This window comes from Podarcis gaigeae (assembly GCF_964106915.1).
Source record: "Podarcis gaigeae genome assembly, chromosome: 6".
Lineage (NCBI taxonomy): Eukaryota > Metazoa > Chordata > Lepidosauria > Squamata > Lacertidae > Podarcis > Podarcis gaigeae.
Window position 1 is genome coordinate 75153552 of NC_139682.1, and position 13186 is coordinate 75166737.

Consider the following 13186-nt stretch of genomic DNA (forward strand, 5'->3'; position numbering starts at 1 on the left):
TTTTCTGCTTTCTTCTACAGAAATTTTATCACTTTAAAACTCACCAATGTTGGCAAGGTCTCAGGACCCAAACAGAAACAATATTAATCCCCAGTAGTCAGAATGACTGATTAAAGACGTATTAGTGAATAATACAAGGTTCAGAAATTAATATTACAGCAATAGGGGGGAAAGGAAAAGGTATTCCCTACTGAAGTATGCAACTTGTGTTTTTACACCTCATTTACAATACAGTAATTGTAACCATTTCATTCACTCCTGATTTTTTATACTTTATTATAAAGCTCATTGTGTTGAACCTATATTATTATAGGTAATTGTTCTCTTTATGTATATTGTCTGCTTTGGTTGTTCAATCATTATATATATATGTGATGGAGAAAAATCCATCCTTTTCCAAGTATTTAACTGGTATCCAACTCAGCTGTAGATGCCATACTTCTGAGAGGACTGAACAAAGTCATTTAATACACTGCACTCATTGCGTATAAAAATGCAGACATTAAGTTCATCTGCAGACTGAGAGAATAACACTTTCTGCCAAACATGGCTGTGTTTTAGAACAGGGCTTCCTAAACTGTTCTGCGAACCAAGCTTCGTTCAGGTGGTCTGTGGTGTGTGTATGGATTTCTGGTTGAAGACGGGCGACGGCCCATCCATCACATTAAATGTTCTTAATTTTGAATTGCATTTGAATTGCTTCTTTTATTTCTTATATTGTATTTTGTTGTCTTGCCATTTGAATTCTATGGATTATTTGAATTCTTGCCATAAAATACAATATAATTTGAGTTCTATACAATAAATTCAGTAAGAAGAAGCAATAACAGCACAATTAAAAAGCAGAGAGTGCATCTAGCACCAGTGCATCACATTTGCTACAGCAGGCAGGGGAAAAAATTAAGTAGTCTGCAAGACCCTCAAGTTGTCTTGCAGTTGGGTGGAATTGGGGAACCACTGTTTTATAATACTGTTTATAGTTGTGTCATAGGCAGCAATTTTAGCAGAAGGGTACTTAATACATTCACTTTTTACCACCATGTAATCTAAAATGTTAATGTGGGTCTGCAGGGCCAATGTCAGGGACCATATGGTAAAGATATAATGTGTTCGTAACTTTAGCTGCAAGGATAACACACTTGTTACTTAATCCTTCCCACCTAGGGAATGTATCACTCAGACTTTCCACACGCAGAAATTTTCACACCTCCAGAATTTCAGTTCCTTTCGAACATTTTGAGTGACTTTTTTTCTTTTTAAATGACCTTTATCTAACTGCTCAAACAATCCAAACTGCTTGTGAAATCAAAAGGATCAGAGGGGTAGGTTTATTTGCAACAAGAACAGATGAGCAGTAGTGCTGAGATGATAGTAATAAGAGCTCAATATTGTATGCCCAGAAGTCATGACCTACATGGTGTTTTTGAAATATGTATACCCTAACCTGCATGCTGTACAATAAATGAGTCAGGCATTTTTAAAACCACAAAATTCTGAATTTCACAGAAACTTGAAACTGTGAGGGTTTTGTCTGAGGAATTTAAAAACTATGCAAAAGTATGTTAGATAAACAGTTAAAGAAAAAGTTTTATTTGAATGCTTAATTGCTATTATACAGTCAGGCAGCATATTTCTTTGGAAAGTAAACTGTACTTTATAAAGGTCAGAGCAGATTTAAATATTGTAAACAGAGTTTTAATCTTTTTCTTATGACTCCTCAACTTTGCAAGTATCTGATGGCCTACCATGACATTTGTGGTGTTAATGCAGTCACAATAGCATCATCCTGTGCAATTAATTCATACCTACAATTTGAGAAAGGTCAGATTAAGTGGAGACCATCTGCATCTTCATAAATTCTTAACTACAGGTTTTATTTCATCACAAAAAGAAACATAGCTGTCATTTTCAGAGGGGGGAAATCAAGTCCCTTATTTTTGCAAGGTAGAGTTAATCATTTAGATCTGAGCAAATGGCTCACAGGTGCTAACATATTCCTGAATGAACTTAAAAGTGTTTAAAAAAAAACCTGACTAGAGGCCCAAAACAAGAACACTGCATTTTTTTGTTCCAATACAAGCAAGCAAAGTATGATCCATGTGTCTCCTTTTAAAGGAACAGAAAAGACACAGAAAATTCTGGGTAAAATGATGAATTAAAAACAAAACAAAATGCAATTTAAGAAACTTATTTTCATTTGAAAGAATGTCTTTCCTGGTAATATTCATGTCATGAAACAGCTTCTCCTCACAAAATGCAAAGGAGGCAAATCTGAAAGTTTGGCTTAATGCATTTTTTATGAACTCTGCCAAATGGGTACTTAGTAAATACATATTCTGTATAGAGCAAGCATTCCTGGAAATTTTGATGTTACATTTCTGTGCATAAATGGCCCATACTGATGAATTCAGATGCATGTATTTTCAGTTTCAAAGTGTCTGTGCATTTGGCCCAATATATTTCATACTGGAACCCATATATAGGTTTTTGTCCTCGAAGACATCCATGCCTGCCATACAGATGATGGGGGAAGCCACATAACCTTGAGAGCAGTTTGGTTTTGTACCCTGGCAATCCTGGAGGGGACTTTTCAGGTTGCACAAAATCTCCCCAACCCAGCAAGAGCAATGTGCAATTAAAGCAGGCTTCTGCACAGATGTATCATGCTTTGTTCCAGCCTTACTGACTTAGTCAAAAAGCCCACAGGCATGGAAACATTTAAGGAACTCCAAGGCTTTGAATGCTTTGTGCATTGCTAAGGTATCACCAAATCACTGAAGTGTTTACCCCAAGAAAATAAAATCAGACAAGCAATAAAGTAAAAAATAGTTTATTAAAACCAAAGACACACCTATGAAGTAGTTGACATGTAACTGAATTCATCTATATATACAATGAAGATAAATGTACACACACCAGAACTATGGATAATTGGACAGCAAGTGAATATTGGACAGCAAGTGAATAGACATGTAAATATTCCTTGAACATCATCAATTAAGATGCAGCATTCACCATGTCAAGAGGTAGAATTATTGCATCTACATATCTATATAGATACTCCTTGCTGTTTTATACCTACCCTGTATGCTTTTTCAAACACAATTCCAAGATGATTTAATTTAGCAAATCAATTCTGAATAATGTTGAGTATATAGATCCTTCAACAAAAACATTATTTGATATCCTAATAATCAGTGTGTGTGTGTGTGTGTGTGTGTGTGTGTGTGTGTGTGTGTGTGTTGTGGTTTTATATCTTGATTTTATTCTGTGAACCACCCTGAGACCCCCCATGTATAGGGCGGTATATAAATTCAATTAATAACAATAATAATTATAATATTCTATCAATGGTTTTCTCCCTAGCAGCATCCCCCCCCCAATTCCTCTTTGCAAATGTTCTTATTGTTATATCTTTATTTTTTGTGCGAATAATTCCTTCTTTATTCAAAGGCTCTTGAAGAATATTCTTGCAAGGGATGGGTACAACAGCCTTGCAAACAATTATACAAGAGTGAATCACCCAACTCTGTCTTCACTCACCTTGCTTGTCCTTGTGCTCTGTCCTTTTAAAGCCAAAAGGAGTGGAGGTGAGAAGGACAAACCAAGTGTGCAATCCTCATAAATTTATTGTGTTTTCCTAGATACAACCAGCAGCACTGGTATAGAATGGTTATCAACTCAACTGCACCTACGATTGGCCAAGTGACTTGTCTGCAGCCATCTGAACAGGGAAATGGTACACTCAGGTTTTAACCTGGGAGCAGTTGTTACATTTCCAACACAAGCTGAAAGACTTATTTATGTGTAAGTTTGGATTTAGTGGCAAATGCTGTCATCTCTGGAAAGCAATATTTTTGCCTACATTCATCAAACTAAATGAAATGTTTTAAAGGCGGTTCCAATAGCATTACATTTTTGCACTGCATAACTAACTTTGGCATTGATATGTTTTAAGACACCTTTCTTCTTAAAAGGGTAAATACAGAACCACACTCCGACGTAAGTGCATTTTTTTTTCAGAAGAGCAACTTAATTAGCCAAGCGCCACCTTAATTTCAGCTTAATATAAAAAGCAGGATATGAATGCTGTTGATTCAGATGACTTCTGATTGCTTTTAAACTAAGTCAGTTACACATATGGTTGTGCATGAATCATGGTTACCTTGAGAGTGTATACACTCAGTATAATATAAATTCTATGGACATTTTAGTATGTAAGTCACTCAAAAAGGATTTTGTGGATTTTAAAAGACTAAATGTCATTTTATTTTTTACAGCAGAAGGTATAATTTCAAAACAGTTTATGCACTCATCTTTCAGGTTTTATGTTATCGCTGTTAAAAGGTTGTAATTGCTCGTCCACTAAGATTACAGCTACTCCCATTTCAGAGCACTAATATAATACATTCACTAGTTGAGTACCTTCCATATTCCTTATTGAGCATGTTTCCATAGAGTTTTTCTGAAAGGTCAACACTGTTGGACAACTCACACACTGTATTATTTAATGAGAGGCTTGTTTAAATAAATGTAATTTGTCCTCCAATGGAAAGTAGAATGCTGTTGACTTAAGTCACCATAAACTTTTATTAAAGTCCAAAGTTAGGGCAGCACCACTTTGCCCAAATAGTGTAACTGTTCATACCGTGCAAATTTAGTTATGAAGTCCAGCGCCACCAAGCCACTTTCATCCTGTCCCATACTGCAGTTAGGGAATCAAAAGCCGGACGGACATCCAAAATGGTGAACTGATAGTTCTTATCTACTTCTCCTCCATCATAATAGTCAATTACATATCGAACTTCCTTTCCACAGCGATCAACAATCCAATCGTGTCTATCAAAAGGTAGTTCATAGCTAGAAAGAAATAAAAGTTTTAATGTTGTTGAATTTTAAAAAGTAGTCCAACTGTATATCAAATGTAGCAAACATTAAAGTTAAGGTACCTAACAAAGACCTGCCTCGTTCAAGTCCCATTCTGTTAAACACAAAGATTCCAAATTTTAAGACTTTTTGTTTTTAAAATAGAAAGCAATCTGCTCTATACGGCTTACCCCATCCAAGACCTTATTCTGGCTCTTGGCGAGTACTCCTTCGCTTTACCACCAAACCGAATAAGTGCTGGTCCACATGGACACTCCCTAAAGGCAATTTTAGAAACACATAATCAGCAATCAAGGCTAAATAATTGCAGTCAAAAGGACTAAGAAGTATTTGTTTGTGACTTAAATTTGTCCACCATACAACTATAGATACATTTCTTAACTTCAATTTCACAACAGCAAAATGAAATTATAAAATGACATTTATTCTGTGGAGATCACACCTTCCTGTGTCAAAGGCAGCAGATTCCCCCCCCCCCTTTTTTTTTACTTCTCATACACACACACACACACACACACACACACACACACACACCCCTCTCCCTTTAATTGTATACAGCTTCAGAGAAGCAATTTTTGTCAGGGCTGTGGCAGGCTTTGCATGGCTACTATTTATGTAACAAAAAAATTGTCACGTTAATTGAACTCACAAAACTACCTCATCTAGTGTGACCTTTAGATGCTAAATGCAGAACCCCAAAGCACCTTTCAACAGTCTCTGTGAGTTATTTGACCTCTATGGTTCAGAAAGTTAAAAAGGATAAAATTAGTTCTGAAAGTAAAAAAAAGCCTAATCATGTTAGTGAAAGACCTGCACCAACTTCTCATTTCCATATGTATTTCCTTTCAACATGAAAATGCACAAAACCTAGAATTACTATGAGAAAACAAAAACTCACCTGTATATCTTTTATTACAAGATACCGTATCAAACTGTGAATATAAATTGTTGGTGTACTTGCCTTGCATGAAGTGCTTCCCATTTTAAAATTTCCTTCCACGCCTGTTCATTATTCTGATTATGAATCTTGATTATATTATTCATATCTTCAGGTTTTATGTCATCATCTTTCCATCTCCATCTACAGAAAGAATATTGAAAAATGAGGTATCAGAGGGGAACTGTGGAGTTCCAAGTCTTTATTTTATTGTGCCAGGGGGAACTACTTGACTGAAATCAAGTTCCCCATCTCTCTGCCCTTCCTCCACTGAACAAAGAAATAACTAAGTAGAAATGTTATTTACCAAGCTGGAACAAAACTCAAATATGCCAACAGCACTAAGTTTCAGTAATATACTACTTGCCTGTTTTTTGCTGTGATGGTAAATCTTTGCAGGCTTCTTCATTTTTCAGCTAAACTGGGTGTTTGCATAACAGATTATGGGCCTTTTCTTCAAAGCACAGTCAAAAAGCATAAGTTTAATGGGTTGGTTCCATCAACTCCTTCTGTTTGCAGCCTCTAATCCAGAGGAACCTCCTGCTCTGCTAAATGGACATCATCCCCACAGGCAGAAGTTGTGATTTCCCCTACAGCCCCAACTCACACTGCTCCCAAGGGTACCCAAAACCCTCCAAAGCAGATTTTCAGGGGGCTGAAAGATGCATGCTATACCACTTGCACATTTTAGTCTTTTACCATAGTTGCCTAACTTCTAAAAAGCTTGAAGACATTTTTGCTCAATCACGCAACTGCCAGTATTTTAGAAAGTCTGCATTATAGTCATGTCTAGAATCAAATGCTCATACACTATGGTTAAAAAAAGGAAAGTTTAGAGCTTAAGCATAGCTTCCAGGCAGACTGATTGACAGCATAATCCTATGTATATTTACTCAGACTTATGTCCCTGTGTTCAACAGGGTTACTCACAGATAAGTGTACATAGGACTTTGTAAACTTAACTAGGCCCTGTTCACACCTGTATGTTAATATTTAATGATAGCAACATCAAGTGGTTACTCAAATAAATAAATGAGCCAGCACAGCCTCAAATATATTTCAGGGGGTGGGTGGTGAATAAAATGAAAGAGCAATGGGAGAGGCAATGGATGAACACCTGGATGTTTATAAATCCACCTTAAATCCCAGGTGTGCTGAGACAGGTTACAGTTAATCTGAGAGGATGAGACGCATGAGCAGGGTGATTTCAGTGCACTTTTTGTTGTACCTGCATCCTCAGGCTAGTCAGCAAACTGATGCTGTACTTAATTTATAATTCACTTACCCTTTTCTAAGCATTGCATTCCAAAACATCTGCTCTGAGGGATAAACCCATTTTTGTTCAGAAGACGCTCTAGGAATAGTAGACTCTTCTCTCACTGTAGACAATGGAAATGGTTGATCGGGGGCTGGTAGCTGATTAGGTGCTGGCATCTAAATAAGAAGGAGCAGGAAATAAGAACAGTGGATATTCTGTGGGTAAAGAACCATATCTTCAGTGATAACTTCCCTCACTCCAGGTATGCTTCTCACCTACTCTACTTAAGACATCCTTTAACAAGAGCAAGTTTCATTTAGTCAAACATTTCAAAGAAGAGTGTTTTATCCAGAGTACTCTGAATGACCCAACACATTGGTTACTTGCTGTTCAACTCAGGAGTTACTTAACATTTGAAAGCAAGAATTCTGCACTGTTAAAAAACAGACTTTATGGGAAAGATTCAGTAAAGCAGCCCTGACTGCAGAAGCCCTGTGCAACGACTTCCACTTGCACAACAGGCTTCCTTCCTCTTCCTGACCTGCTATCCAAAAAGGAGAGAAGGGGAAGGGGCAAGTTGTTCTGTCTGGAACAGTTGCCCAGACAGAGCAATTGGTAGAGAAGATTGTTCAATTCCACCCTATACATTTATTTATAAATTGTTTTATTCATGCTTTATACGTCTGAGGTTGGCTTTTCACACTACCTTCTTTTTTAAGCCTTAGGATGCAGAGATTCAAAGGCTCTGAAACCAGGAGGATGGATGCCCTTTACTAATTAAAAAAAATTCTTTTAAACATTTCTATACCACCCTGCATAAAATTCGTATGTTTCAAGTTAAAAATATACTAAGTTAATGCAAGTAAGTAAACTGAGCAGATGATTAGCATTTTAAAAACAACTCATCAAATCTCCAAGGATATTGACAGACATGTCCCTGGTAGGAAAGGAAAGGGTGTCCAAAGGGGAACGATAACAGAAGAGATGATATTAGTTTTAATAAATATTACTGGAAGAACAAAGGAAGGCAGGATCTGAAAGGCTGAAGCTTTCATTTTCTACAGGTGTTAGTCAAGATTACTATATTTACAGTCAGAACGGCCTTAAATTAATACAGAGACAATACTACGCCTGTCACAAATGTTCTAACTTGCTTGCAAAAATGATAAACTGAACAGAAGTAACGCTATCAGCCTGACAATTTCATAAACAGCAGATATAGAGAAAATTATATTTTGATGGCTACTGTTGAGAGCAGCCAAATGCAATACTGCAATATTAAAAAGCAATATTCAGGGTGACTGCCTTTTCAATCTGAAGACAGGGTGATACTCTGCACTACAGGATAAACAGCTCAAAGTAATCTCAGTTCAGTTACATTAATGGATGTCTGCAACATGAAATACCAAGTTTTTAGGCACCACTCTTAAAAGTTGCAGCAGAAACATATCAGAATTCTTGTTGGCCTCGTAATAATGTTAAAATATCACTTTTATATTTGATAGCAGCATACTGGGGGGGGGGGGGACTTTGAGGCTACCATATTGCTAGGATCAATCTTCTCATGCATTTGAGATTTCACAGGGCACTCCACATATTCGTATGCTCTTTCTTGATGCGCAGGAACAGGATAGCTCTGGTTCTCACTAAGACTGCCAGCTGACTGCATATTCATTGGACAACCTGAAACAAAACAAACCATAATTTTGTGCAGCAGAATATGAATTTAATGGCAAATGATCTAGTTCACTGTGCCCTTAATTTGAACTTTATTCATGCTTCAATTTATACAGTTTGATGTAGTGTGACTGGAAATGTATTTTGTAAGTCAGTATTTATACTGCAGCACAATATACCCTGAGGCACGGGGACAGGTGAATGAAGCAAGCATGTCTCTCTGCACAGCTTTGCCTGGCTATGCCAGGCTTCACTGGCAGGAAGGCTGTTCTGCTAGAGGTCCCAACCTACTGAAAGCATGAATAGGTGGAAGTTGCCACTGGCAGCAGCCAACGTAAAGTCCTGTAACAGGGTGTTCCAGAGCTAGGGAGCCCATGGAAAACAATCTTACTCGGCTATGAGTGATCGCCAAAGAAGAAGGATCAAAATAGATCCTAAGCCAGTTCAACAAGCCATAAGATCCAGCCCTCGTTTCTGTACATCCCCTACCACTGATATACCAAAACAAGCTCCTTTTCCTATCAAGCACAAGTGGTAGGATTGTGTTGGTTGTTTCACTATTCTGTTAAGCCCTGCTGAAGCCCAGCCAGAGTTAGGATTGGGACCTTGGTTCACATTTTGATTTATGAAAATAAATGTCCTGTATTTCTCTTCTGTAGCTGCAATGGAAAAGTCATTCATGAAGATTGTTTTTTCTCATTAGATTACTAGCTAGGGTTCCATTTAGAATTCGTATAACTTCTGTTTTACAACAGCTGCACTAGTTGCCAGGTGACATGTTTAATGTCCTAATGATCGGGCCCAAAATATCTGAAGGATCATCTCCATCACTATTCTTCGGTCTTGGGAGTGGGCTCTCTTGGTAATTGCCTCACCCTCAGAATTGTGAGGAATGGCAGTCCAAGAGAGAGCTTTCTCCCCTAAATTGTGGAACTCCCTCCCCACAAAGTGTGTCTAGCATCTTCATTATGAAGCTTTCATCTGAAACAGTATTGCATGTTTTATAATTGCATATTGTAATGCTGTAAACTTAAGATGAAGAGGTGGGTAGGCAACCTTATAAATAAATAAGTTATCATCATGAGAAGATCGAATATGAATTCTAAGGTTGGCTAATAAGAGTGTCTAGCCTGAATTCAGATGCTTCTTAATGAGAAAACAAAAATCCCAACGGAAAAAAACTCTCTTGCTTTAACATCCACACATTTAGGGCTTAAAGAACCAGCCATATTAGCTCTGGGTCCACAAATACTGGCTGGCCTTGGAAGCCAAGCCAAACGGATGATTGCGGCGACCCCGTTTCCCTTTGTCGCAAACCTCATACAAGGGAAGAGATACCCCACTGCTTCCCTTTTCAGCTCCAAGCTTGTTGGTTTGGTCCTACACTTCTAGCATGGTCCAGACATCTTGACTCCAAAGACACTACCCTTGTCTACCCCACCTTTTCTTACTCAAGCTGAAAAGACTGGCAGAGCCTTGCTGATTTGGCCTGGTATAGCTGAGGCATTTCAGCCACCTCAGAGGCTAAACAATCACCACCCTTCACTCTACTAACCTTTGTGTAGGAGAAGGGGAGAACTACATAGAAACTTTGCAAACTTCACCCACCTCTGTAGCAGCAAGGCTGCTGGGAGTTCTCATATTTACCAGGCCAACAAAAATGTGGAAACCTATTCTTATTGTTAAATAAGCCTCTTTGAAGCAATTATAGAATCATTTTTCGCATGCTTAGCTTGTTTAGTTGAGTGAGCAATTACCTTCCATGTTCTTCTGGTGCATTGGACATTGTGAAGGCACAGCCTGAGGCTGTTCTGATACATTTGCTTGGAGTGCAATTGATGGAGAAGATGCAGATGAACCCATGACAACCTCGTCCTTAAAACCAGATTTGACAGGGCATCTGAAATGCAAAGTCAAGCATATTAACACAGTGTATTATTTACTAGAAAAATGAAGAAATAAAACCAGAAAGGTGACTTTCTAAGAACAATAATTTCAGAGACTGAAAGTGCATAGTTATGGTCAGGTATGAAGAATGGCCATAACAGTTATTAAATACTGGAGGGAAGACTCAGGACAGTGGCCCCAAGTGAGAGAAGGCTCAGAATAGGACAGAGACCCTGAGTGACTTCCAGGCAGCAGCTCTGAACAAGGGAAGGTGCATTGGGCAGCAGCCTTGGCAGCACACATAAGTCTCTCTCTCTCTCCTCCTCACCACATGCCCCCCTATTAAAGTGGGGTGCTCCCCATTTTAAGTGATTTCAGTTATGCACATGGGGGGCTGGAACATAACCCCTGTGTAAGTGCGGGGACAGCGGGACACAGGTGGCGCTGTGGGTTAAACCACAGAGCCTAGGACCTGCCGATCGAAAGGTGGGTGGTTCGAATCCCCGCGGCGGGGTGAGCTCCCGTCGTTCGGTCCCAGCTCCTGCCTACCTAGCAGCTCGAAAGCACGTCAAAGTGCAAGTAGATAAATAGGGACCGCTTTCTAGCAGGAAGGTAAACGGCGTTTCCGTGTGCGGTGCTGGCTCGCCAGATGCAGCTTAGTCACGCTGGCCACGTGACCCGGAAGTGTCTTTGGACAGCGCCTGCTCCCGGCCTCTTGAGCGAGATGAGCGCGCAACCCTAGAGTCGGCCACGACTGGCCCTGATGGGCAGGGGTACCTTTAAGTGCAGGGATGCTTGTAAATATAAACTAGGAACCATCAGCTGCACTTCCACCTACTTCCCACATCCTTTTTTGAAATTTACAGGGGGTGAAATGTCTCAGGTACTTCGAGTCTTACTAATATTCCTACTCAGAGGGGGGCTTCACCAAAGGATTCAATGGCAAGACACTCTCAGAGCATTTCATGCAGTGACTGCATAGACTGGATTTTCCACATCAGACAGGAATTTGGTAACATGCGCACCTGTCCATGTCCAAGCGCTTTCAGGTAGTCACTGACTGAGCCTCAGTCTGTCCCCACCTGCCTGCCTTCTTACAACCAGTGGCTGTCAGCTTCCTCCGCCTTAGTCTGTGTTGCCCTTGAACTTATCAAGGAGGATGGGAAAAAATCTAGAACTGGTTGGTTCCACTTGTCATTGGCTCTAGCTCCACTTACCGTTGTTCTCCCTGCCATTCAAGCTTCCATCTCCTGTGGGCGCTAGCCACCCCACAGACCTGAAGGCCTCAAAAAGGAGGGGAGAAACAGGATACCTCTTAGGGGATTTCTTTTTCTCACTCTAAATAGAGAACGGGAGGTGAAAAAGTAACAAGGTTCTTTATCCAGTCCAGCACCTGGCAGTTTAAAAGGTCAAAACCAGAATACAACTACTGCATACCTGGGATACCTGAGTCAGTGGAGCATGAGACTCTGAATCTCAGGGCCATGGGTTTGAGCCCCACGTTGGGCAAAAGATTCCTGAACTGCAGGGGGTTGGACTAGATGGCCCTCGTGGTCCCTTCCGACTCTACAATTGTGTGATTCTGTGACTTTTTTCTATCCTGCTGCTCCCAAGATGAGGCAACCCGACAGCATTTGGAGATGCCATGTGAAGGCAGGCAAAGGATCAATGATTTAGCTAATTTTAGTACAGTGGTACCTCAGGTTAAGTACTTAATTCGTTCTGTTCTTAACCTGAAACTGTTCTTAACCTGAAGCACCACTTTAGCTAATGGGGCCTCCGGCTGCTGCTGCGCCACCGCTGCACGATTTCTGTTCTCATCCTGAAGCAAAGTTCTTAACCCAAGGTACTATTTCTGGCTTAGCGGAGTCTGTAACCTGAAGCGTATGTAAGCCGAGGTACCTCTGTATTTTATTAGGAAAGGAGGGAAAGCGCAGAATGATAACCTGGATTTCCGGCTTTTAGGAGGATCTGCCCAGGGTCACCTTGCAGGGGTCCTTGACGGTTATAAGACCAATGGAATGCATTAGGGGGTGCTGTATACGCAGGGACATGGGGCAGCACACACATCACCAGCCACATCCGAGCCTTCACACAATAACACGGGCAGATCAGGGCGGCCTGAGAAGGCCGAGGCCATGAGATGGGGAGCTGGACTTGTGTAAGGTAGGGGGGTGTCTCCTTGGTCACCAAAACCAGCTCATGCGTTCAGTGGGGAAAGCCTGAAGGGCGCTTCTCCCTCAGAGGGAAGGCCTCGCCGCCCACAACGCGCAGCGGAGCTCGGACGCCTGTCACGCAAGGCGCGTGACACGCCACTACACACCCACCCGAATTTCACCGGTGGCGGGGGGGAGGACAACTGCCGCTTACCCGTTTCCTCGACCTCCTCGGGAGCCCCAGTCACGAGATGCGGCCCACTTCTCGCGAGAGCCGACGCTGCGAGATCAGGGCGGAGCTCAAAGGGCCAACGGGACTGAACTAAGAAGCGGATGGGGAGAATGGTTTGTTCGCGCGTGCGGGAGGTGGGGCGGAGTGGGGAA

The 13186-nt window shown here is 40.6% G+C and overlaps 1 protein-coding gene across 3 annotated transcripts; it reads right to left on the bottom strand.

The window, feature by feature from the left end:
* Window positions 1–2814: 2814 nt before the first annotated feature.
* Window positions 2815–13123, bottom strand: HCCS (holocytochrome c synthase). 3 transcript variants are annotated; one of them, XM_083743575.1, is made up of 7 exons: window positions 13017–13123; window positions 10517–10659; window positions 8623–8765; window positions 7110–7258; window positions 5845–5968; window positions 5058–5140; window positions 2815–4860 (listed from the first exon to the last, which is right to left on the bottom strand). In XM_083743575.1, the coding sequence occupies exons 2-7, from the start codon at window positions 10620–10622 to the stop codon at window positions 4662–4664; spliced, it is 804 nt and encodes a 267-aa protein (XP_083599701.1). In that variant the 5' UTR covers window positions 10623–10659; window positions 13017–13123; the 3' UTR covers window positions 2815–4661. The 3 variants fall into 3 exon arrangements, with proteins under 3 accessions (XP_083599701.1, XP_083599700.1, XP_083599702.1); XM_083743574.1 differs by having other exon boundaries at window positions 5058–5144; window positions 5849–5968; window positions 13017–13122; XM_083743576.1 differs by lacking the exon at window positions 13017–13123 and adding an exon at window positions 12593–12970 and having other exon boundaries at window positions 5058–5144; window positions 5849–5968.
* Between the last annotated feature and the right edge of the window lie 63 nt (window positions 13124–13186).